The following is a 23,095-nucleotide window of genomic DNA, read 5'->3' as shown; positions in this document are numbered from 1 at the left end:
TTAAAACACAAAAATAAAACAAAAAGAGAACACGAACAGCTATAGCTGTCTATATGCTGCTAATTCTAGCAGCCAGAGAGGAATTCCACCAAATGTTATGAGGCAAAGGGCCTTGGTGTTTGTTGTTGGCTGTCTTGGAGGAATCTATCCATGACTCTCCCATTTAATGGGCCTCTGGTCTTAACCTATCAAAGCATCCCTCTCCCTAGAGGAAAAGACTAGTAATAAATACTTAAGTATAGTGTGTTATCTAATGCCCTTTATTATCATCCTAGAAAGTCTCAGTAAATATAACTGTGAACTACTTATTGGAGGAAGTAGTGCCTGTCAGTGGTCACTCTATACTGATTTATTGAATGAGGAATACCTTGAACTTGACCTCCACTTGTTGCTTCCCCACCTTGGAAACTTATGACATTGATTTAGCCCCACTGGTGACTAACTTAGTGACTAATTCAAACGGGGCCGGCAGGGGCTAATGCATAAGGCTTATGACATTAGCACTCAGGCATCCTAAAGCCTTTATCTGGGCCAACATATGTTACCTAGTTACTTACACAAACTCTACCCCACAGCCTAGATCTGGAAAAATCAGGAAAAATCAGCGGGGGAGAAAAAAAAAAAAAAAGCGAGATCAGCACCCATAACACACCGCATACCACTCCTGCTGCAGCTATCCCTAGCTAGCACGTGGGAAAGATTTTATTTGTCAGCACGTTTCACTTTTCCTTGATCCTCTACTTTCTTAATGGCCGCTTGGATAGCCTCTTGGTTGCCCAGGAACTGGTGAGGTCCAACGGCATGCAGGTTCTCATCCAGTTCCAGGAGAATGGGGACTCCAGTAGGAAGAGTGATGTTGATAATGTCTTCATCTGAGATACCTGGAGATTAAGACAGGGAGGAGCAAGGCATTAAAGACAACCCAGGAGGCAGCTGTGTTTAGTTAATTAACTACACATTCACTTAGTCCCATATTAACTGCATGTTTGGAACCACACCAGGTACTGTGAGGGATTCCAGCTATAGTTGCTGGAAGCCAAGGGCGTCCCAGAAGTTTTATTTATTTATTTACTTATTTATTTGGTTGTGCCAGGTCTTAGTTGCGGCAGGCGGGCTCCTTAGTTGCGGCATGCGAACTCTTGGTTGCAGCATGTGGGATCTAGTCCCCTGACCAGGGATCAAACCCTGGGCCCCCTGCATTGGGAGCACAGAGTCTTATACACTGCACCACCAAGGAAGTCCCTCAGAAGTTTTTTTTTATAAAAAATCTAAGACAGAAATTCAAATTACATTAAATCTTAGGACAGTAAATACCTTTTGGGGCAAACTGTTCCTGGTTGTTTCCTATCTAAATCTTAAAGAAATGAAAATTATTCTCTCCATGCTCACATGTGTGTTACTGGTTTTCCGCAGAAATCAATCTTGAAAAATCTGAAAGTGAACTAGGGGGGCTTTCCGGTTTTTTTCCTTTCATATGTTGTCCCCAGGCTGGCTAAAATTAACCTCAAAATCTAGTTCAATTGATTAGAAAGTGGCTGGTTTTCCAACACTGAGTGAGCATGGGATGCCCTGGGCTAGACCCAGTCAAGGAATAACTCTCCCCTAGGTGCTCAGGAAATACAATCAAGAGGAATCAAAAGAAGGTTGATCGACATGCCTTGTAAACAGGTCTCGTTCTTCTGCTGTCCCTTAACAGCCCAACTGCTAGGAGAGAAAGGTATGTGTAATGGACAAATCACCTTCAATTCTTTTTTTATTTTTTAAAAATTTTACTTACTTATTTATTTATTTACTTACTTACTTACTTATTTTCGGCATGCTGCGCGTCCTGTGGGATCTTAGTTCCCTGACCAGGGATTGAACTCACGCCCGAGGCAGTGAAAGCGTGGAGTCCTAACCACTGGACCACCAGGCAATTCCCTCAGTTCTTTTTAAAATAGCCTGAATCAGGGAATTCCCTGGTGGTCCAGGGGTTAGGACTCCACGCTCTCACTGACAAGGGCCCAGGTTCGATCCCTGGTCGGGGAGCTAAGATCCCACATGCCGTACAGTGCGCTCCCACAAAATTTTTTTTAATAAGTAGATAACCTGAATCATAGGTTGTTCAATTTTGACCAGAAGAGCTGGAGTTGTAGCAAGGATGGTAGCAGCAGTGGTCGTGATAAGGTTTCTATTATTATGAGTGTTTTTAAAAAACAATAAACAGCTAACATGTACTGAGTACATTCCGCATGCCAGGTACTCTTCTAAGCACTTTATGTGTATTAACTTATCCTAGGAAGATATGCACCATTATTTTTCCATGTAACAATTTCTGACACAGAGAGGTTAAGCAAACAACTCAAGGTCACACAGGCAGTAAATACCAAAGGCTGGATTTAAACCCAGGTGTATGTAACTAGCGCACAATGTCTTTCAAGTTCCTCTGAGTTCAAAATGGGCAAAGAGAAGAGAGGAGACCTAAAAAGATGGAGTTAAGCCAATTAAAAGGTGACTGAAAGTATTCAAATTATCTACTTTAAAAACACACTTTTATTATATAGACTTCTAAATTCTAACCATATACTTCTGTTCTTTATTAATAGAAAGGACCCAGGGTAGAGCAAGTTCTGAGGGGAGTGCAAGGGTCCATCTTGGAAGGTGAGAATGGCAGAATAAGTTAGTAGCAGTTAGTTATCAATGCACTGTGTCATTTTAACTTTGGTCATAACTATGAGCACCAGTCACAGAATCATAGCACTGGATCTCAGCCGCTGGGGTGGTTCTTTATTAGAATTTCATTTCTAGGTTCAGAAGAGCTGCCTAAGAACTCTTATGCACAAGCTGTATACTCAAACAGCTATGAAACAATGGAAAGGATCATAACTTGTAAGTCAGGGTCTATTCTAAGTACCCATCCCATCTCCTCCTTTGCTAGTCCCCTTCCAAATATATAACTTTAGTTAAGTAACCTCTCTGGGCCTCCACTGCCTCTGTCTAATTAAAAAAAGAAACACACACTCTTCTCTACCACTATTACAAACCCTGTGGGGCAGGAGGAATGGACTTAAAAGAGAACATACATGAGAAAGTATAGCCCAACAAGTGTTTCTTCTTTCTGTACTACGAATTCTCTTCTAGGTAGAAGATTTAAAGGGTAGGCTACTAAAACACTCCTTTGCCCTGCCAAGCCCCCATCCCCACACTGCAACCCTACACAAGATTACCATCCCAAACTAAAGCTGGCAAGAACAGATAAATTCAGACCAGACAGCCAGCTGTTTAGCTGGGAGATGACTGCCTGGGATTCTAAAAGCCCTCAGACCCTCTCAGGTCAGATCTGTCGGCTGGCCGCATAGTAGCTGCCACCCACATCCCCTGGAGATAGCCAGAGAGGAATGCAACAGCACGTGGTTTAGAGCCAGGTGACCGCTAAGGATATAGAGAAACTGAAATCCTAATACACTGTAAAATAAAATCCTGTGGAATCTTTGGATAACAAGTCTGGCAATTCCTCAAACGGGTAAGCACAGAATTACCATGGGACCCTGCAATTTCACTCCTAGGTATATATACCCAAGAGAAATGAAAACACATGTCCACACAAAAACCTGTACACGAACCCTCACAGCAGCATTATTCATAATAGACAGAAGATGGAAACAGTCTAAATGTCCATCAACTGATGAGTGGGTAAATTAAATGTGGCAGATCCATGCAATGGAATATTATTTGGCAATAAAAAGGAAAGAAGTGCTGATGCATGCTAAACGTTGACAACCCTTGAAAACATTATGCTAAGTGAAAGCAGCCAGTCACAGAGTACATATTGTATGAGTCCATTTCTATGAAATGTCCAGAATAGGCAAATCTATAGTGACATAAATAGATCTGGGGTTGCTTAGGGCCAGAGGGAATGGGAGGACTGGGCAGTAATAGCTAGGTATGGAGTTTCTTTTGAGGGTAATGAAAATGTTCTGAAATTGACTGTGGTGATAGATGGGTAACTCTGTGAATATACAACTCTGTGAAAATACAGCTCTGTGAAAAGCCACTGAACTGAACACTTTAAATGGGTGAACTGTATGTCATGTGAATTATACCTCAAGAAAGCTGTTTAAAAAACTACTAAACAGATCCAGAGAAGTTAAATAAAACTCTTCGAGTCACCAGACTGTTAAGGTAGTAAAATTAGACCTTTTTTTTAAATTCCCAAATTCCAGGACTTCAACTCTGGTCGTCTGACTTGTCTATGGCTATTTCCACCACAGCATAAGGAGAGAGGAGAATGTTTGTGTTCATGCTCTGCCCTTGTGAAGGGCTGGGTGCTAACTGGACACCAGCACCAAGTGTTCTCATGTTTTCAAGACTAGTAAAGGGATCAACAGATTTGTCTGATCCCCTTGAAATACCTAACACACTGGGATCATGATGGGCCAGGTTGAGGGTTTGCAGTCTGTGGCCTCAGTAAAAAGTTCTGGGTCTTTGGCAGGGGGAGAGGGGCACACATAGAACTCATCTGACCATGGCCTCAGATCTAACCAGATCTAACAAGCCCTTTCTTTAAGAGCACCACTCTCAAGCTCATGCCTGTGGCTTAGATAAAAACCCACTTTTGTGTGGGACCAAATGGAAGAGCCAACTAACAAAGGCCACGAGAACTATAATGTTTCACTTATAAAGAAAGGAGGGCTCAACAAAAATAGAAATGTTTCCAATAAATAAAGCTGACATTCCACTTTAATGACTACTCAAGCCATTCACACAGCAGACTAATTACTTCCAAATATTTAAAATACTTAGACTGGTTAATAATCAGTCAATGAGACTTAAGCGACTGGCTTTTTAAAATAGCAAATGAGGAAAAACCACAATGAAGCCATTATTCATTACTCAGTTTTGGCATAAGCCACATTCTTTGTCCTAAGAGAGTCAAGCAAGCAGAACTCCTAAGGCTAGAAAAATGCATCTGCATTGGATTAAACCAAACTGAATCGATACTATATTATGTAATATCGTATTACAAATTCATTAACTGGAACATCATATGAAAGTTAAAACGCATGGCCAGATATCACATCCTCTGATAATGGCTTAGATTGTTTGATACAGCATCCAGGAACGTTCTGAAGGGAAACATCTAATCCTGCATCAACCCATCTCTAACACTGCCCCTTCACCAACCCCCAACCATTGTCTTTAATTCTTGAATCTTCATGTAGGAGCGTCTGGGAGTTAACTGCTATCCATTTAAATGATTGGGATATTTTAAATAAGAAATAATGAAAATTTGGTGGTAAGTCAAACGAGTAGCTCAAAGCCAAAACAGGAAGAAATTCAAACAACTTCATTTTCTGCATACAGGACTAACTTCAGAAAGTCAAATCTGTACCTTTGATGACTCCCCTGAGTCACTGGAGCAGGAACAGGAACCACAGACAGTAATTAAGATCACTGCACATATATACAGCACTCCCACTCGCCTTCTGTTAGAAGTGGCTGAGCAAATGCTCACTTCTCCCACCGGGATTATAAGGGACCATGTTTTATACATCCTTGTGTCACCCATGCTCTCAAAACAGTGCCTTATATGCTGCAAGACGTTAGTAAATGTTTGTTCTACTGTAAGGAATTCTATCATGTGTTGCTGCTAGGATCCAGAAATGATTTAGCTTTATGATCCAATATTACAACTATATGTATTATATGAATCTACTTCTTACAAACAAAGGCTATTAGGAATAAAATGTTAACTAGAAACGCTAATGCCTAAAGCCTATATGTGAAAGCACTCTGAGGACTTTCTCGGAGGTACAGTACCAGCTAAGTTTCAGAAGGAAATCAAAAGGGAGATGTATGCTCCTCAGAAGTAAGGACTGGGGCTTCCCTGGTGGCGCAGTGGTTGAGAGTCCGCCTGCCGATGCAGGGGACGTGGGTTCGTGCCCCGGTCTGGGAGGATCCCACGTGCCGCGTGAGCCATGGCCGACTGAGCCTGCGCGTCCGGAGTCTGTGCTCCGCAACGGGAGAGGCCACAACAGTGAGGGGCCCGCGTACAGCATAAAAAAAAAAAAAAAGAAGTAAGGACTTTGTATGTCCAATTCCAGGTGCTGTATCCCTGTACCAAGAATAGTGCAGTACCTGATTTAATGGACCCTTGGCACATAGCTGAAATGAATGAATCTGAACTCTCTGAGCTTTCAAATTAAATCTAGTCCTTTACTGTTGAAGCTTTGGTTAAAGGTTGTGTTTCCTTTATTACCTTATTAAGAAAAAAAGTCAAATTAAATTTGTCGTCTATATATTTTCTTTGGTGTTCTCCAAACTGTGCTCAAAATCTTTGAATATCAGGAAACAGGAGGAAAGATGTTCAGGGAGACAGATCTGTTACAGGACAAGAGGAAACCCCAATTCCATAATGCTTATTTTTGAGGATGACAGAGAGAGAGGGAAAACAGCTCCGATCAAATCATTCAGCTCTGAGGTTCCACCCATGCCCCGCTTCCCTTTCCCAATTGAGTTAGTCACAATCCAAACCCCACCGATGGGTGATCTGTGATAAGAGTACTGTATTCTTCTATTGCCAAATAAGAGCTGACAGAAGAGATTCTGAATTTCATATATGGCTTACCTATTTTTAATTAGAATTCTTTTAGGTTTGAATGCTATCCATGTACAACTTAAAGATTGGCTGGGGAACAAGTGGAAATGGGTTATTTGAATCACGTACCATGATGACAGTATAACGGCCTCTAATTTAGAATAAGGTAGAGAGAAGAATCCATTCTACATCTAATTTTATAGTTAAGTGGCCTACAACTTTTAAAAATGAAGGTTTCTATAAATCAATTATACTTATAATAAGAGAAAGCTTAGCCACACTACTAGATAAGCATTTGCTTCACAGAAGAGAGGCCTGACTGCTACTTCTGAAAATATCCCACTACAGCATACCAAAGGTGACTGACTGGTCAGTGTCCATCCCCACAGCAAGTCCCAGCTGACCTTTCCTCGAGTCTCTAATTTCACCTCGTCACTTCTTTGCCTTGTTACATGTGCAGCTGCACACGGTTCTTCAGGGCTCAAGTCTGTCTTGCATGCCACTCTTACTCCAAACTTGAAACTGCCTAGTCCTTTCTTTTTTTTTTGCGGTATGCAGGCCTCTCACTGCTGTGGCCTCTCCCGTTGCGGAGCACAGGCTCCGGACGCGCAGGCTCAGCGGCCATGGCTCACGGGCCCAGCCGCTCCGCGGCATGTGGGATCTTCCCGGACCGGGGCACGAACCCGTGTCCCCTGCGTCGGCAGGCGGACTCTCAACCACTGTGCCACCAGGGAAGCCCTGCCTAGTCCTTTCTTGAACCCAGACTAAACAATCCACTTCTGCTGGCAAGATGCAGACTACATCCAGTGCTTCAGTTCAGTACCTGGCTTCTCCTTCAATGTGGGCCGGCAGGAAACAAACACGAAGTGACTATGCCAACCGCAGAGAAAGAAACACACACCTGTCTGGAGTGCTAAGGAACAGGGTGTTGTTAGACACTACGCCTGGGTTAGGAGTGTTCGTGGTGGTGCTTGGTGGGAGGTGGGCCCTGCTGTAATCCGGACTTGTTAGGCAATTGTTTATGCTGCCACAAATCAGTAAAGCAGTCCCTTAAGCAGGAATTTTCTCACTATATAATATTTCTTATATCTGTTTTAAGTCTTCTTTATTCTGAAGGGATTAAGAACTACTATCAAGTTAAAAGTAAAGCATTCCATGGGACTACACCAAACTAAAAAGCTTTGGCACAGACAAGGAAGCTACCAACAAACCAAAGGCAGCATTCTGGATAGGAGAACATATTTGCAAATGATATATCCGATAAGGGGTTCATATCCAAAATATACAAGGAACTAATATACCTCAACATCAAAAAACCAAACAACCTGATTAAAAAATGTGCAGAGGACCTGAATAGGCATTTTCCAAAGAGGAAATACAGATGGCCAACAGACACATAAAAAAGATGCTCAACAGTACTAATCATCAGGGGAATGCAAATTAAAACCACAGTGATATATCACCCCACACCTGTCAGAATGGCTATCATCAAAAAGACAACAAATAACAACTGTTGGCAAGAATGTGCAGAAAAGGGAACCCTGTGCAACGCTGGTAGGATTGTAAATTGGTGCAGCCATTATAGAAAGCAGTATGGAGGTTCTTCAAAAAATTAAAAATAGAACTACCATATTATCTAGCAATTTCACTTCTGGATATTTATCCAAAGAAAACAAAAACACTAATTCAAAAAGATACATGTAATTCCCTGGTGGTCCACTGGTTAGGACTCTGCACTTTCACTGTCAAGGGCGCAGGTTCGGTCCCTGGTCAGGGAACTAAGGTCCCACAGCCATATGGTTGCGGCCAAGAAAAAAGAATGTTTTTTCAAAAAGATACACACACACCGATGTTCACTGTAGCATTATTTATAATAGCCAAGATATGGAAGCAACCTAAGTGTTCACTGATGAATGGATAAAGAAGATGTGGTGCATATATACAATATTACTCAGCCGTTAAAAAAAAGAAAGCTTGCCATCTGTGACAACATGGATGGATCTAGAGGGAATTATGCTAAGTGAAATCAGAGAAAGGCAAATACCGTACGATCTCACTTATATGTGGAATCTAAAAACCAAAACAAACAAACAAAATAAAATGCAAACAGTGAACAATTGCTCAAATGAAATTTAAAAAACATGGCTTAGCTACATTAAATAGCAGAGTAAAACAAAGTATTGAACAAAGTCAAAATACTGAACCATAGCTTTCCAGTGAGTTCAGAGACTTGTTCTAGTTCCTACAAGAAACAAGATACATATGTAAAATGCCTAGAACTGCATTTAGCACACAGTGTGCGCTCAAAAAAGGGCCACCTGGTATAGCTATACTAGGGAGTGTCATTCACAGACCACAATGTTAAGGTAAAAGCAATAATGTAAGACTCAATTAGTTGCACGAAATTACCTTTTTATGGTTTACTTGCCAAAGATACTCTTGACTCAGCTTCTCACAACGTACTATTCTGAACAGAATAGATCAACAGAAGGGCTACATTTTAGAAAAAGTTTAAAACAAAACAGCCCAGGCAGTAATTGTGTGTGGAGACTCAGTGAACTGGGTTTAGGCGGAGTTCATGACTCCAACTACTTATCGTGATCATGGCTAAGCCATCTGAGGTCTGTCTGGGTTTCATTTTCCTTCAACAGCATCTGTCTTCTTTCCCACAAATGGAAGAAGTGTCAGGCAGGACTTGACTGATAGGGTAAAATCATAGCACCAAATAGTTGAGAAACAAAATAACATCTAAGGAACTACCAACACTCTCCACTGCTGAGGTACATACAATCTAGAGTAAATTAGTAACACTAGTATACTCTTAGTCAAAGATCTTAAGGCACTTGGAGACTTCAGGGTAGACCAGTTTCTTAATTAGCTATGTGACTGGGTCATCATTCTTCCTACTTCAAAGTTACAATAAAGTATTTTTATGATAGGACAGTATGCTGTCATTGATTCTATCAGTTACCACACTCCTCCCTAGCAGAAGGTAAGATGCTTGAAGTCTATCAGGCATTTTAAGGACAATATGGGGAAAAATTGCCCACTTCCTTGAAAGATCCTGTTTATATGGGAGAATCTTACATACACATATCTAGAAAACATGACTAGGAATCAGATCAGTCTACAACGACATGCATTTTTACTTTTGTAATCAATTCAAAGAATTTAGCAACTTTCATATTTATAGGGAATATGCAATCTGGTCACACCCATTTCAAAGATTCATTCTTAATACAGATGAAAGCTAACTTTCTTATAACATGACCATATAATCCTCCAAGCTGGGCACTTTTGAAAGTGAAAGGAGATGCTGTTAATAATTGCAACGGATAACAGGTATTAACCAGAAAATAGGGGGGTGTGTAGTCATATAAATTCACTATAAAAATAAATTGGCAATTAAAATGTTACATTTTATGACATTTTTTAACACAATAAACACATACACACAAATAAATTAGCCAGTAATCTTTCCTATAAAACAAAAATCTATATTTTCTCCTTAACGTAAGGGAGATTCACTTAATATTTGGAGTCTTGGAAAGTCAGTATCCAAATTCAATAGGATGTTTTCTTTTAGGTTAAGAATTTGTCAAGTACCACAGGAAGCCTTCATACATGAACTCTTGAAAGTTAGACATGCAAGCAGAAGCAAGAAGAACTAAAATCCTGCAGCCTGTGGAACAAAAACCACATTCACAGAGAGATAGACAAGATGAAAAGGCAGAGGGCTATGTTCCAGATGAAGGAACAATATAAAACCCCAGAGAAACAACTAAATGAAATGGAGATAGGCAATCTTCCAGAAAAAGAATTCAGAATAACGATAGTGAAGATGATCCAGGACCTTGGAAAAAGAATGGAGGCAAAGATCGAGAAGATGCAAGGAATGTTTAACAAAGATCTAGAAGAATTAAAGAACAAACAGAGATGAACAATACAATAACTGAAATGAAAAAACACTAGAAGGAATCAATAGCAGAATAACTGAGGCAGAAGAACGGATAAGTGACCTGGAAGACAGAACAGTGGAATTCACTGCTGCGGAACAGACTAAAGAAAAAAGAATGAAAAGAAATGAAGACAGCCTAAGAGACCTCTGGGACAACATTAAATGCAACAACATTCGCATTATAGGGGTCCCAGAAGGAGAAGAGAGAGAGAAAGGACCCGAGAAAATATTTGAAGAGATTATACTAGAAAAATTCCCTAACATGGGAAAGGAAATAGCAACCTAAGTTGAGGAAGTGCAGCGAGTCCCATTCAGGATAAACCCAAGGAGAAACACGCTGAGACACATAGTAATCGAATTGGCAAAAATTAAAGACAAAGAAAAATTACTGAAAGCAGCAAGGGAAAAACAACAAATAACATACAAGGGAACTCCCATAAGGTTAACAGCTGATTTCTCAGCAGAAACTCTACAAGCCAGAAGGGAGTGGCATGATACACTTAAAGTGATGAAAGGGAAGAACCTACAACCAAGATTACTCTACCTGGCAAGGATCTCATTCAGATTCGATGGAGAAATCAAAAGCTTTACAGACAAGCAAAGCTAAGAGAATTCGGCACCACCAAACCAGCTCTACAACAAATGCTAAAGGAACTTCTCTAAGTGGGAAACACAAGAGAAGAAAAGGACCTACAAAAACAAACCCAAAACAATTAAGAAAATGGTCATAGGAACATACATATCGATGATTACCTTAAACATGAATGGATTAAATCCTCCAACCAAAAGACACAGGCTTGCTGAATGATGCAAAAACAAGACCCATATATATGCTGTCTACAAGAGACCCACTTCAGACCTAGGGACACATACAGACTGAAAGTGAGGGGATGGAAAAAGATATTCCATGCAAAAAGGAAATCAAAAGAAAGCTGGAGGGCTTCCCTGGTGGCGTAGTGGTTGAGAGTCCACCTGCCGATGCAGGGGACACGGCTTCGTGCCCTGGTCCATGAAGATCCCACATGCTGCGGAGAGGCTGGGCCCGTGAGCCATGGCCGCTGAGCCTGCGCATCTGGAGCCTATGCTCCGCAACAGGAGAAGCCACAACAGTGAGAGGCCCGCGTACTGCAAAAAAGCAAAACAACAACAACAACAAAAAGAAAGCTGGAGTAGCAATACTCATATCAGATAAAATAGATTTTAAAATAAAGAGTGTTACAAGAGACAAGGAAGGACACTACATAATGATCAAGGGATCAATCCAAGAGGATATAACAGTTACAAATATATATGCACCCAACACAGGTGCACCTCAATACATACGGCAACTGCTAACAGCTGTAAAAGAGGAAATTGACAGTAACACAATAATAGTGGGGGACTTTAACACCTCACTTACACCAAGGAACAGATCATCCAAAATGAAAATAAATAAGGAAACAGAAGCTTTAAATGACACAATAGACCAGATATATTTAACTGATATTTATAGGACATTCCATCCAAAAACAGCAGATTACACTTTCTTCTCAAGTGTGCACGGAACGTTCTCCAGGACAGATCACATCTTGGGTCACAAATCAAGCCTCAGTAAATTTAAGAAAATTGAAATCGTATCAAGCATCTTTTCTGACCACAATGCTATGAGATTAGAAATAAATTACAGGGAAAAAAACGTAAAATACACAAACACATGGAGGCTAAACAATACATTACTAAATAACCAAGAGATCACTGAAATCAAAGAGGAAATCAAAAAATACCTAGAGACAAATGACAATGAAAACATGACGATCCAAAACCTACGGGATGCAGCAAAAGCAGTTCTAAGAAGGAAGTTTACAGCTATACAAGCCTACCTCAAGAAACAAGAAATATCTCAAATAAATGTAAGACCGGACACTATAAAACTCTTAGAGGAAAATATAGGATGAACACTCTTTGACATAAATCACAGCAAGATCTTTTTTGATCCACCTCCTAGAGTAATGGAAATAAAAACAAAAATAAACAAATGGGACCTAATGAAACTTCAAAGCTTTTGCACAGCAAAGGAAACCATAAACAAGATGAAAAGACAACCCTCAGAATGGGAAAATATATTTGCAAATGAATCATCGGACAAAGGATTAATCTCCAAAATATATAAACAGCTCATGCAGCTCAATATTAAAAAAACAAACCAATCCAAAAATGGGCAGAAGACCTAAATAGACATTTCTCCAAAGAAGACATACAGATGGCCAAGAAACACATGAAAAGCTGCTCAACATCACTAAGTATTAGAGAAATGCAAATCAAAATTACAATGAGGTATCATCTCACACCAGTTAGAATGGGCATCATCAGAAAATCTACAAAGAACAAATGCTAGAGAGGGTGTGGAGAAAAGGGAACCCTCTTGCACTGTTGGTGGGAATGTAAATTGATACAGCCACTATGGAGAACAGTATGGAGGTTCCTTAAAGAACTAAAAATAGAATTACCATATGACCCAGCAATCCCCCTACTGGGCTTATACCCAGAGAAAACCATAATTCAAAAAGACACATTCACCCCAATGTTCATTGCAGCCCTGTTTACAATAGCCAAGTCATGGAAGCAACTTAAATGCCCATCAACAGACAAATGGATAAAGAAGATGTGGTACATATATACAATGGAATATTACTCAGCCATAAAAAGGAGCAAAACTGGGTCATTTGTAGAGACGTGGATGGATCTAGAGTGTCATACAGAGTGAAGTAAGTCAGAAAGAGAAAAACAAATATCGTATATTAACACATATAGGTGGAACCTAGAAAAATGGTACAGATGAACCGGTTTGCAGGGCAGAAATAGAGACACAGATGTAGAGAACAAACGTATGGACACCAAGGGGGGAAAGCGATGGTGGTGGTGCTGGTGGTAGTCAGCTGAATTGGGAGATTGGGATTGACATGTATACACTGATGTGTATACAATTGATGACTAATAAGAAAACTAAATAAATAATAATAAACATTAAAAAAAAGTTAGACATGCAAGAAAAGAAGACAGATGCTAGTATTCTTATTCCAGTGAGCACATACGTCTACAATAAATTTTAAAAGGGCTGAAATCTCACTAAATTAACAGAAATGATGGGAGAAATAACACATTATTTCTTCTTATCTTTGGGAAAGTGACTTATGCTTAATTCTTAGAGCTGTGACATAGAATAGTTGGATCTTATTTTTCAGTACACACTGCAAGAGAATTCTATTAGTGGAGATTGGCCTTTAGAGGACCCCTAAAACAAAAGATGACAACTAATGTATGATGTGATCCTAAAATCTAGTCCAGTCTATTTCAGGCACATGAAGTAATTCTTCCATGTGAGGCATGGAAGTTAGTACAGGGAATCTTAGCAACATCAAAGAATTTGATGAATCTTAACAACAGTACCACCAGGGGGTACTATAGGCCAAAAGGGAACAAAGTTGTTCTCCTCCCCAGGATGGCTGAGCTGAGACTACAAACCACTCTTATGTCTTCCTATGGACAAACCGCAATCCTCACTCCACTTCATTTGCTTCCCCAGCTATTCGCTTGTGCCTAGTGGTATATTCTGACTTTTCTGCCAGTTTTTTTCCCTGAATGTCTGCCATCCTCCCTGGCCACCAGCCCTACCATTTCTATTCCCTGTCTCCTGCCCATTCACCTCCCTTCTCCTCTCCTTCAGGCATCTGCCAGCCTCACACCTTTCTCTACACATACTTCCTACTCTTTGTACAATTTACCTCTTCCAGTATGAACACCACTGCTTTAAATCAATTATCCCCCAAATAAAAACATTTTCTAGGGGCTTCCGTGGTGGCGCAGTGGTTGAGAGTCCGCCTGCCAATGCAGGGGACACGGGTTCGTGCCCTGGTCCGGGAGGATCCCACATCCCACATGCCGCGGAGCGGCTGGGCCCGTGAGCCATGGCCACTGAGCCTGCGTGTCCAGAGCCTGTGCTCCGCAGCGGGAGAGGCCACAACAGTGAGAGGCCTGCGTACTGCAAAAAAACCCCCCCCCAAAATTTTTCTATATAGCCTATTTATAGTGATAGGGATAGGAGTTATAATTTAAGGTTGCTTCTATTTCATTAATCTCTGAAAGTTAATTTAGTTCTGTACATCCAAATTAAAAAAAAAAAAAAGACCTTCAGAAGAAAAGTTAAATGAAGCCTGAGGATAAATGCCTGCTTATTTCTCAGTAATCCCTGTAAACACATTTCTGCCCCACCGTGGTCAAAGCTGTGTTTTAATTCTTTTCTTTATTCTATACTCCACATCCATGCATATCTCCTTTGTTATCTGTCACTTCCACGTATTTACCCTAAACTATTGCTTTCTAGGCCAATGTCAAATCCTTTCATCTTTAAATCTCATTGGTTAAATTGTTTTGCAGCTTTAATGAGATAATTCACATACCATACAATTCACCCACTTAACATATACAATGGCTTTTAGCATGTTCAGAGTTGTACAACCATCGCCACAGTCAACTTTAGAACATTTTCGCCACCCCAGTAAGAAAACCTGCACATATTAGCAGTCACTCTTCAATCCACCCTCTTCCCCTCCACACCAGTCCTAGGAAACAAATCATCTATTTTCTGTCTATATAGATTTGCCTATTCTGGAGATTTTATACAAATATAATCCTACAATACGTGATCCTTTGTGACTGGCTTCTTTCTTTCTTTCTTTCTTTCTTTCTTTTAAACAGGGCAGACTTTTTTAAATAAATTAATTTACTTATTTATTTATTTTTGGCTGCGTTGCGTCCTCTTTGCTGTGCGCAGGGCTTTCTCTAGTCGCGGTGAGCGGGGACTACTCTTTGTTACGGTGTGCGGGCTTCTCATTGTGGTGATTTCTCTTGTTATGGAGCACGGGCTCTGGGCATGCGGGCTTCAACAGTTGTGGCTCACGGGCTCAGTAGTTGTGGCTCGCGGGCTCTAGAGCACAGGCTCAGCAGTTGTGGCACACAGGCTTAGGTGCTCCACAGCATGTGGGATCTTCCTGGACCAGGGAGCGAACCTGTGTCCCCTGCACTGGCAGGCAGATTCTTAACCACTGCGCAACCAGGGAAGCCCTGGCTTCATGTAATCATGATTTCAAGATTCATCCATGTTATAGCACGTGTCAGTACTTCATTTTTTTTAATGCAGAATAATATTTAATTGTATGGACATACTGCATTTAACTTATCTAATCACTTGTTGATGGGCATTTGGGTTGCTTCCACACTGTGGCTGTGGCTATTATGAGTAATACTGCTTTGAAGGTTTGTGTACAAGTTTTTGTGTGGACATATGTTTTCACTTCATTTAGGTATTGTTATGAGTTGAACTGCATTCCCCCAAAAAAGATATGCTGAAGTTAACCTCCAGTACCCCAGAACGTGACCTTTCTTGGAAACAGGTCTTTAGAGAGGTATTCAAGTTAAAATGAGGTCACTGGGGCAGGCCCTAGTCCAATATTATTGGTGTCCTTATAAATAGGAAAATTTGGACAAGAAGAAGAGACACACAGAGAGAACACCAAGTGAAGATGGAGGGTTGCACTGATGCATCTACAAACCAAGAAACGTTACAGATTTCTGGACTTCCCTCGCAGTCCAGTGGTTAAGCACAGTCCAGTGGTTCTACTGCAGGGGGCACAGGTTCAATCACCAGTCAGGGAATTAAGATCCCACATGCTGCACAGCGTGGCCATAAAAAAAAAAAAAAAAAAAAAAAAAGATTTCTAGCAAACACCAGAAACTACAAGAGGCAAGAAAGGATTCTCTCCTAGTGTCATTAGAGAGAGCACGACCCTGCCAATACTTTGATTTAGGACTTCCAGCTCCCAGAACTGTGAGATAATTATCTGTTTTTCTAAGCCACCCAGTTTTGGGTACTTTGTTACAGTAGCACTAGGAAATGAATACAGGTATGTACCTAGGAGTGGACCTGCTGGATCATATGGTACCTCTATGTGTCACCGTCAAGGAACTGCCAGATTGTTTTCCCAAGCAGCTATACCATTTGATTGTTTTTCAATAAACTATTAATGGTTTCAAAACCTCCCTCAAATATAGACAGTCAGCTTTTCTATGTGTTACCTTGCCCTCGACAGGTAGTTTTCCCTGCATCCCTACAATGGTGGCAGTCTTCTTCACCACCATTTGTTAAACCTTCCTATTTCTTTCAAAAATAACAGTAACAAATGGTTAAGTTACCAACACACTAATGGAAGGGGGTATCTAGAATACGCTATGGTCGGGGCTGCAGAATAATCTTAGCGCTCTAAACCTGAAGATGGGTAAATGGTACTAACCAGCAGGAAACTGTCTTTAAAAGGAGGATTTCCTAGCTGAGATGGGGAAGAAAAGAGGATCCTGAAGGAGATGATGGTCTTTTCTTAAGGGAAGGGAATCTGGCCACAAAGAGATCTAAGTCCCATCTCTGGAAAAAAGGAATTGGCATGGAGACAGAGAATACATCTTCTGGCAGAAACTTTGAAATTCTGAATTTCAGTTTGTTGTTGTCCTAAGAGGAGCTTCAACTCTTCTTCAAACAATAAAGTACTATAATAAATCCAGTAATGATGAAGTTATATATAGATATTTAATCAAATACATGACTATTCTGAACAAGGAAGAATAATACCATTTATATAGTTGAGTAAATAAGATATATACACATACACAAACAGATCAAGTGTCATGTCTGGCCAATGATGTTTTAAATAGCCAATAAAGCCTGTAGATTTTAGATCTCTGCACAATGAATGGAGGTCAGGTATATGAGTAATGACTTGGCTCTTGGCCATGTTATAAAAACTAGGGGGAAAAAAAACACATGCTAAAAGGTTTACATTAAAATCTTATAAAGATCAGTTCATTTTGTTAACAATAACCGATTTTCACTTATTTCATGTGCAAGGTCAACTTTTTCATTTTTCACAGCCTCATATAGAAAAGTAAAGCAGAATGAAAAGGGAATGTTGGAGAAATGCATTCTAACGCCAGTGGCTGACTGCTGACAGTGACGATAGACAGGAAAACACCAGACAGAGCAGATCACTCAAAACGCACAACCTTCCGGGATTATTTAGTGAAGGGAGAGAGGGGAGGGAGAAACCCCCTGAAGGTGTCACTGTGCAATCACTGGTGCCCAAAACTGGTGAGCTCAAGTCCTCAGAGGAGTTCATTTAGTTCATGTTACTTAAGAGGAAGGTAACAACACAGTACTTTCTAGAACATAACATCAAGGAGTTAAAATAAAATTAAGGCTACTAATTATCTCCAATAAGCCATCTTTTTATTTTCCTTCTCCTGAACTTTCTCCCAGTCGATGACTAAGCCTGGTCTGGAACAAAGAGAAGACTGGAACAAAACAATTATTCAGGAAACCTAGGTCTGAAAACACAGCAATGATTGTTTAAAGTTGGAAGAACGGGAGCAAAACTGGAGTCTATATGATATTACTTAACTTGAAAGACTCAAAAGAAAAAAAAACTTACCTTGCATACCATTTCTACAAAAATTTCTTCCCTCCCTAGCCTCCGTTTACCTTGTGACAACAAAAGCCACAGAATCTTTTAGATCAGTGGTTCTCAAGCACGTGGAGAAGCCCAAGCATTATTATCAGCACCACCTGAAAATTCCTTAGAAACGCAAATTACTGGGCCACACCCCAGACCTACAGACTGAGAAACTCCAAGGGTGCGGCCAGAAACCAGTGGTGGTCCCAGCGCTCCCTCCCTCCAGGTGATTCTGATGCTTGCTGACGTTAGAGAATCACTGCTTCAGATAACACAAATGTAAAAGGCCCAGGATTTTTGACTGACAGAACAAAAGGATCCTGAAAAGACTGAAAGGACAAAAGGTAATAGGGAAGGAAAGTCTATTACGTAAACTGTGCATTATTAGCTTAGAAACCAGTTCCTTTCTAGATTAAGGCCCAGTAGCAACCTTCAGTAAGTAGTAGCATAAAGATGGTACCTTCCAGATGTTTCAGAAGTGCCCGGCTGCTATTTCCATGAGCAGATATCAGAATGGTTTTACCACTTAATACTTCAGGAGCAATCCTTTCATTCCAATAAGGAAGGAGTCTCTCCAGAACATCCTTTAAGCTCTCAGATCGTGGCAGCTGATCCAAGGGAGTGTCGCACACTTTATATCTCCGGTCGTTGTAGATTTCGTGGTAGTAAGGATGGGACTCCTCTATGGGCGGTGGGGTCACACTGTAGCTCCTTCTCCACAGCCTCACTTGTTCCTCGCCGTGATTCAAAGCCATTTGCTCCCTGTTGAGACCGATCAAGGCTCCATAGTGACGCTCATTGAGACGCCAGGAGCTTTCCACGGGAACCCACTCCTGCCCCAGCTCTTCCAGGATCAGCCAGGCTGTGTGGATGGACCGGTTCAGGATGGATGTGAACACAAGATCAAACTCAAAGTTTAGCGCTTTGAGTTGCTTCCCACAGTTCCGAGCTTCTTCCATTCCTTCACTGTTAAGTTTCTGATCCACCCAGCTACAAAAACGGTTCTCTTTATTCCAAGCACCCTCTCCATGTCTTAACATAATCAGTTTGTACTTGGACATACTGATGGCTGAGCTTCTCTAGTGCTTTCCAATGGGCCAGTGTTCAGTGACAGCAATACATCTAGAAAGAGAAGAAAAAAAAGTATAAGTTATATTCTTCATTCAACTAACCACCTGGGGGTGGAAGCACAACTTTTCAACAGCCAGTTTCTAAAACACACTGGAATGATTCCTTGAACAGTTTTGACATCAGACATCCGGCAACTCATACATACTGTGGCACATCCAGGCAGAGTCTACAGATAATTACAGGGAACCTAGTTAGTTGACAAATTTTCTGATGGCTGGGTAGAAAGTTAATTGTATGACACAAAACAACAGAACACTTCACTCTATTGGCATATGCTACACTTCCACCAGATCAAAAGGCAGTTTCTGCTTCCAGGAGACAGGATTTAATAGAATGAGTTTTAGGTGTCTAAAAGGATGACCCGTAGTTGGGAACTCCCAGGTCTGAGAAGCTGACTCGAGACTGAAGGCACCCTTCTCATTTTGTTTCCCCCTCTGGTGGAGAAATAATTTACCAGTCTCGTCTTATTATCGAAGTTATTAAACATGTTAATTCAATAAACCACCACATTCATCTGGTATGTAAATCATTGATTGGTGGCAACTAGCTCTTCAATGCCACAGGCTACATCACATACAAGAAAACCTAAGGTTCAACATTTAAACATTAAAATGATTTAAATCAACATTAACACCCAATATGGTACTCACCTAAATAATCTTTCACCTGCCTCAAGATAGAGTTTTTGGCAGGAATAAATTGGATGCAAAACAAGCTATCAAATTAAGCAGCTGAGAGATGCTGCCTGTAGAAACAGATTACCAGAAGCAGGTCTGTAGGAGTGAGAGGAAGCACACTGATAAGGAGGCCCCCCTCTCCTTCTCCCAACCCTTCAGCTGTCCTACACATGCCAGCCACATCTCAGCAGGCGAAGACTCTAGTAAAGAGGGACAGGCAACCCTAAAGTGTTTCTGAACTTCCTAAGTGAAGCTGCCGGCCCAAAGATCTGCTGGGCCCACTCTGTCCCCTGGAGAATCTTCGGACTGGCTGCATCAGCCTGCCTCGCTATCCTTGCAGTGGACAGATCTACACTGACAAACCCCGCTCAGTTTACTTGCCCAGCACTTTCCACCTCCAGCCCAGCACTTTCCACACTGGAGAGTAGAGATTATATGAACATCAGGGCCTGGGCTTCTGCCATTCTTGGCAACTTCCATTAACTGGAGATTTTCTGTCCCACTTAAACTGTGATTCACCCACAGTTATATAACAATCAATGACAAAGTTAATTGGAATCTAGATCTAATTTCTTCCTTCCTTTAGTAATTCCTAGAGATTCTCAAGGGCGGAAAATGTCTTTAAAACAAAGCTTCCAATTTCAGTGGAGGGCCAACAGAGGACCCAAGGGAGGAAGCAGATTGAGGTGATTTGCAAGTGGCTGAAAGGCTACAATGGTTAGGTTTATGACTTCCCTTTCTCATCAGGTATCAATAAAATTTGACGCTTTATTTAGTGCATGTGAAGTGGGGAAGCATCAGGTCACTGCAAGAAGCTGGGCTAAGGACTCAGGTGAAGGTACCTTGCAGAGCTAAGACTTTCCAGAGGGAAAGCAATGTCTCTATTCTCAGCCCAGATGGGCATCGGGTGGCAGAAGAACAGAGAATGGGATGAAAGAACTGGGCAGTGTTTGGCTAGGGGATTACCGGTGCCCGGAAGAGGAATAATCATGAAACTAATGAAGCTCAAGTTTCAGGGCCCCTCACTTGAACAAACTCCTTCTAAGGCACTGGGAGAGACCAAATAATGAATTCACATCGTTGAGGATGTGTGTATGTGTGTGTGTGTGTGTGTGTGTGTGTGTGTGTGTTTAATCAGCAGAAGACACTTCTGTATTGCTTTTTTTTGTAAAGGGCCCACCCCAATCCACTAAGTACTAGAAGTTTCAGGCCCATCAAAAACTGGATCCATGCCCACGCAACACTTACTGTTTTGTTTTCCGTGATGGTGAGGAGGGGGATGGAGAAAAGAGAAGTTATCAATTGTTCTCTACCTCAGCCCTTACTGTGTCTTGTCAAACAAGAGTTCCTTAGGTTGATGAAGCTACTTTCCCTTCAAATGAAGAAGGTGTGATAGACAAATATTATAGGCAGAGGCACTTCTCCATCATCTTTTGATTATAAACTATATGGAGGCAACAAAAAAATGTAGCAATAATATCATGAACACTGAGGCAACTATCACCAAGCTCAGCAGTATTTTAATCTGCTCTATTTGCTTACTTAAAGAAATAAAATAATTTCTGTTTCTTCCCCTCAAAATATATATATTGGAGCACAGAAATAGTGCTACAGCCACAAGGACTCTACAAATAAATACACACCTGCGCTTTACTCCGGTGTACAGAGGGCGAATACAGGATAAGGTACCAAACTGCAGCATCTACCTCAGGTCAGCAGAAAGTCCCTCCCCTCTCTCCTCCTTGCTATCAACTGATCTTTGCCATTTAATTAACTACTGAATATTCACAAAGGAGCTGTTGAGGTTTATAGTTTGCATTCTTTACAATTTAATCATTGTGGGAGTTGGTATGTCAAGTGTCAACAAACATAACACTGTAGTCAGTTTCATTTAAAGTTTCAGGCAGATCTGTGAGGAGCAGTGCTGCAGGGCTGCAAGGTGGTAGGAAAAGTGCTGAACTGCAGGGAACACGCGCTTCTCTGATGGAAGCAACTCATGTGCATGGACAAAGCATTTGTATAATCTGGTCTCGCTGAGCTAAGGGTACCATTCTAGAACTTTTCTGCAGAACAAGGAGAAGCCAGGGCTGCTGAAAACAAAGACTGGAGAGAATGCAAGACTCAGACCAGACAGAACCTGTGGATTCTGTTTTGTTTTTAGGGTAAATAAATGTCTTTTTTTTTAATGTGATCATTTCAGCTCTCAGAAGCTCAAATGAAAAATGAAGGGAGTAGCTGCTACTTAGCTCCAGCCCATTTCTCTGTGAGACTGAGGAACTGGGGTCCTCAATCTTCCAATTCTCAAAAGAACTGGAAATGTGAATTTTATGTGATATCTAATACAAATACTAGCAACTAATTTGAAGACATTTTAAAAATGTGAGCTAAACAAGACATTTCTGAGGGTAGATTGAGTCTGCTAGTGTATGACTGTGACTTAAAGAGAAACCTCCTCCAGGCCTCAGGTGAATGAGGACCACCACCCCCCAGCCCCGCCTTCCTGCCCCCTGGAGCTGGTCAGACCCCAAGCCTCCAGGCTCTAACCCCAGCCTTCCTCTGTGGTTGTCCAGCACACTCTTTCAAAGGACAGACCCTCTAATCCCCACGTGTGCCAGGCTTCCTTGTCCCTGACCCTCTCTTCACCAAAACTTCGCCAGTGCCCTGCAGAGTCCCAGCTCTGTAATCAAACTCCTACTCAACTTTGGACTCTTCTGGAATGTTTCCTCTAGCTCTCAACTTTAACCAAGCTGAAAATGAACTGAACACCAAACTATTCCCAGGTGTCTGCTTCTCTCTTCAGCAGGGGTGTTCGTGCCTCGTATCCTGTGGCAGGGGCTGCTGACGAGCAGGGTCCCTCTCCCTCCCTCTCAATAGTACTTCCTGTCCAAATGCCTCCATCCCCACCATCTTTTGGGCAGGTGGGGGGGAGCTTTGATTCTGAGCCTTGCAATATTCAGCTGTAGCTCTCTTGCCCTCATATATTAGCTACAAACTTCCTGAAAACTGAGTACCCTATTTAAAACCCTCAGATTACTTCCTGTTGATCTTAGGACAAAGCTCAAAATCCTTAATGCGACCTGCAAGACTTTGGTTTTCTGGCCATGTTCTTTCTGGCCTCGGGACCTCTGCACACACTGTCTCCTACACAGAACCCTCACCCAACCCCCCTCCCCTCGTCCCCATTTCAATTCCTCCCTGCTTTGGGGGCCTGCTAGTT

General features: G+C 41.4%; 1 protein-coding gene across 1 annotated transcript in view; it reads right to left on the bottom strand.

The window, feature by feature from the left end:
• Positions 1 to 246: 246 nt before the first annotated feature.
• The window catches only part of BPGM (bisphosphoglycerate mutase), a 31,087-nt gene continuing 8,238 nt past the window's right edge, over positions 247 to 23,095 (bottom strand). The window contains exons 2-3 of the mRNA XM_065884180.1: positions 18,531 to 19,192; positions 247 to 881 (exon numbers count right to left, since the gene is read on the bottom strand). Of these exons, the coding sequence (XP_065740252.1) occupies positions 703 to 881; positions 18,531 to 19,131 (780 nt within the window). The 5' untranslated portion in view covers positions 19,132 to 19,192 and the 3' untranslated portion in view covers positions 247 to 702. The remainder of the gene's footprint in view (positions 882 to 18,530; positions 19,193 to 23,095) is intronic.

The sequence above is a fragment of the Phocoena phocoena genome, chromosome 9 (assembly GCF_963924675.1).
Source record: "Phocoena phocoena chromosome 9, mPhoPho1.1, whole genome shotgun sequence".
Lineage (NCBI taxonomy): Eukaryota > Metazoa > Chordata > Mammalia > Artiodactyla > Phocoenidae > Phocoena > Phocoena phocoena.
Note: the sequence above shows the minus strand (reverse complement) of the source record. Positions and strands in the feature narration are given on the sequence as shown.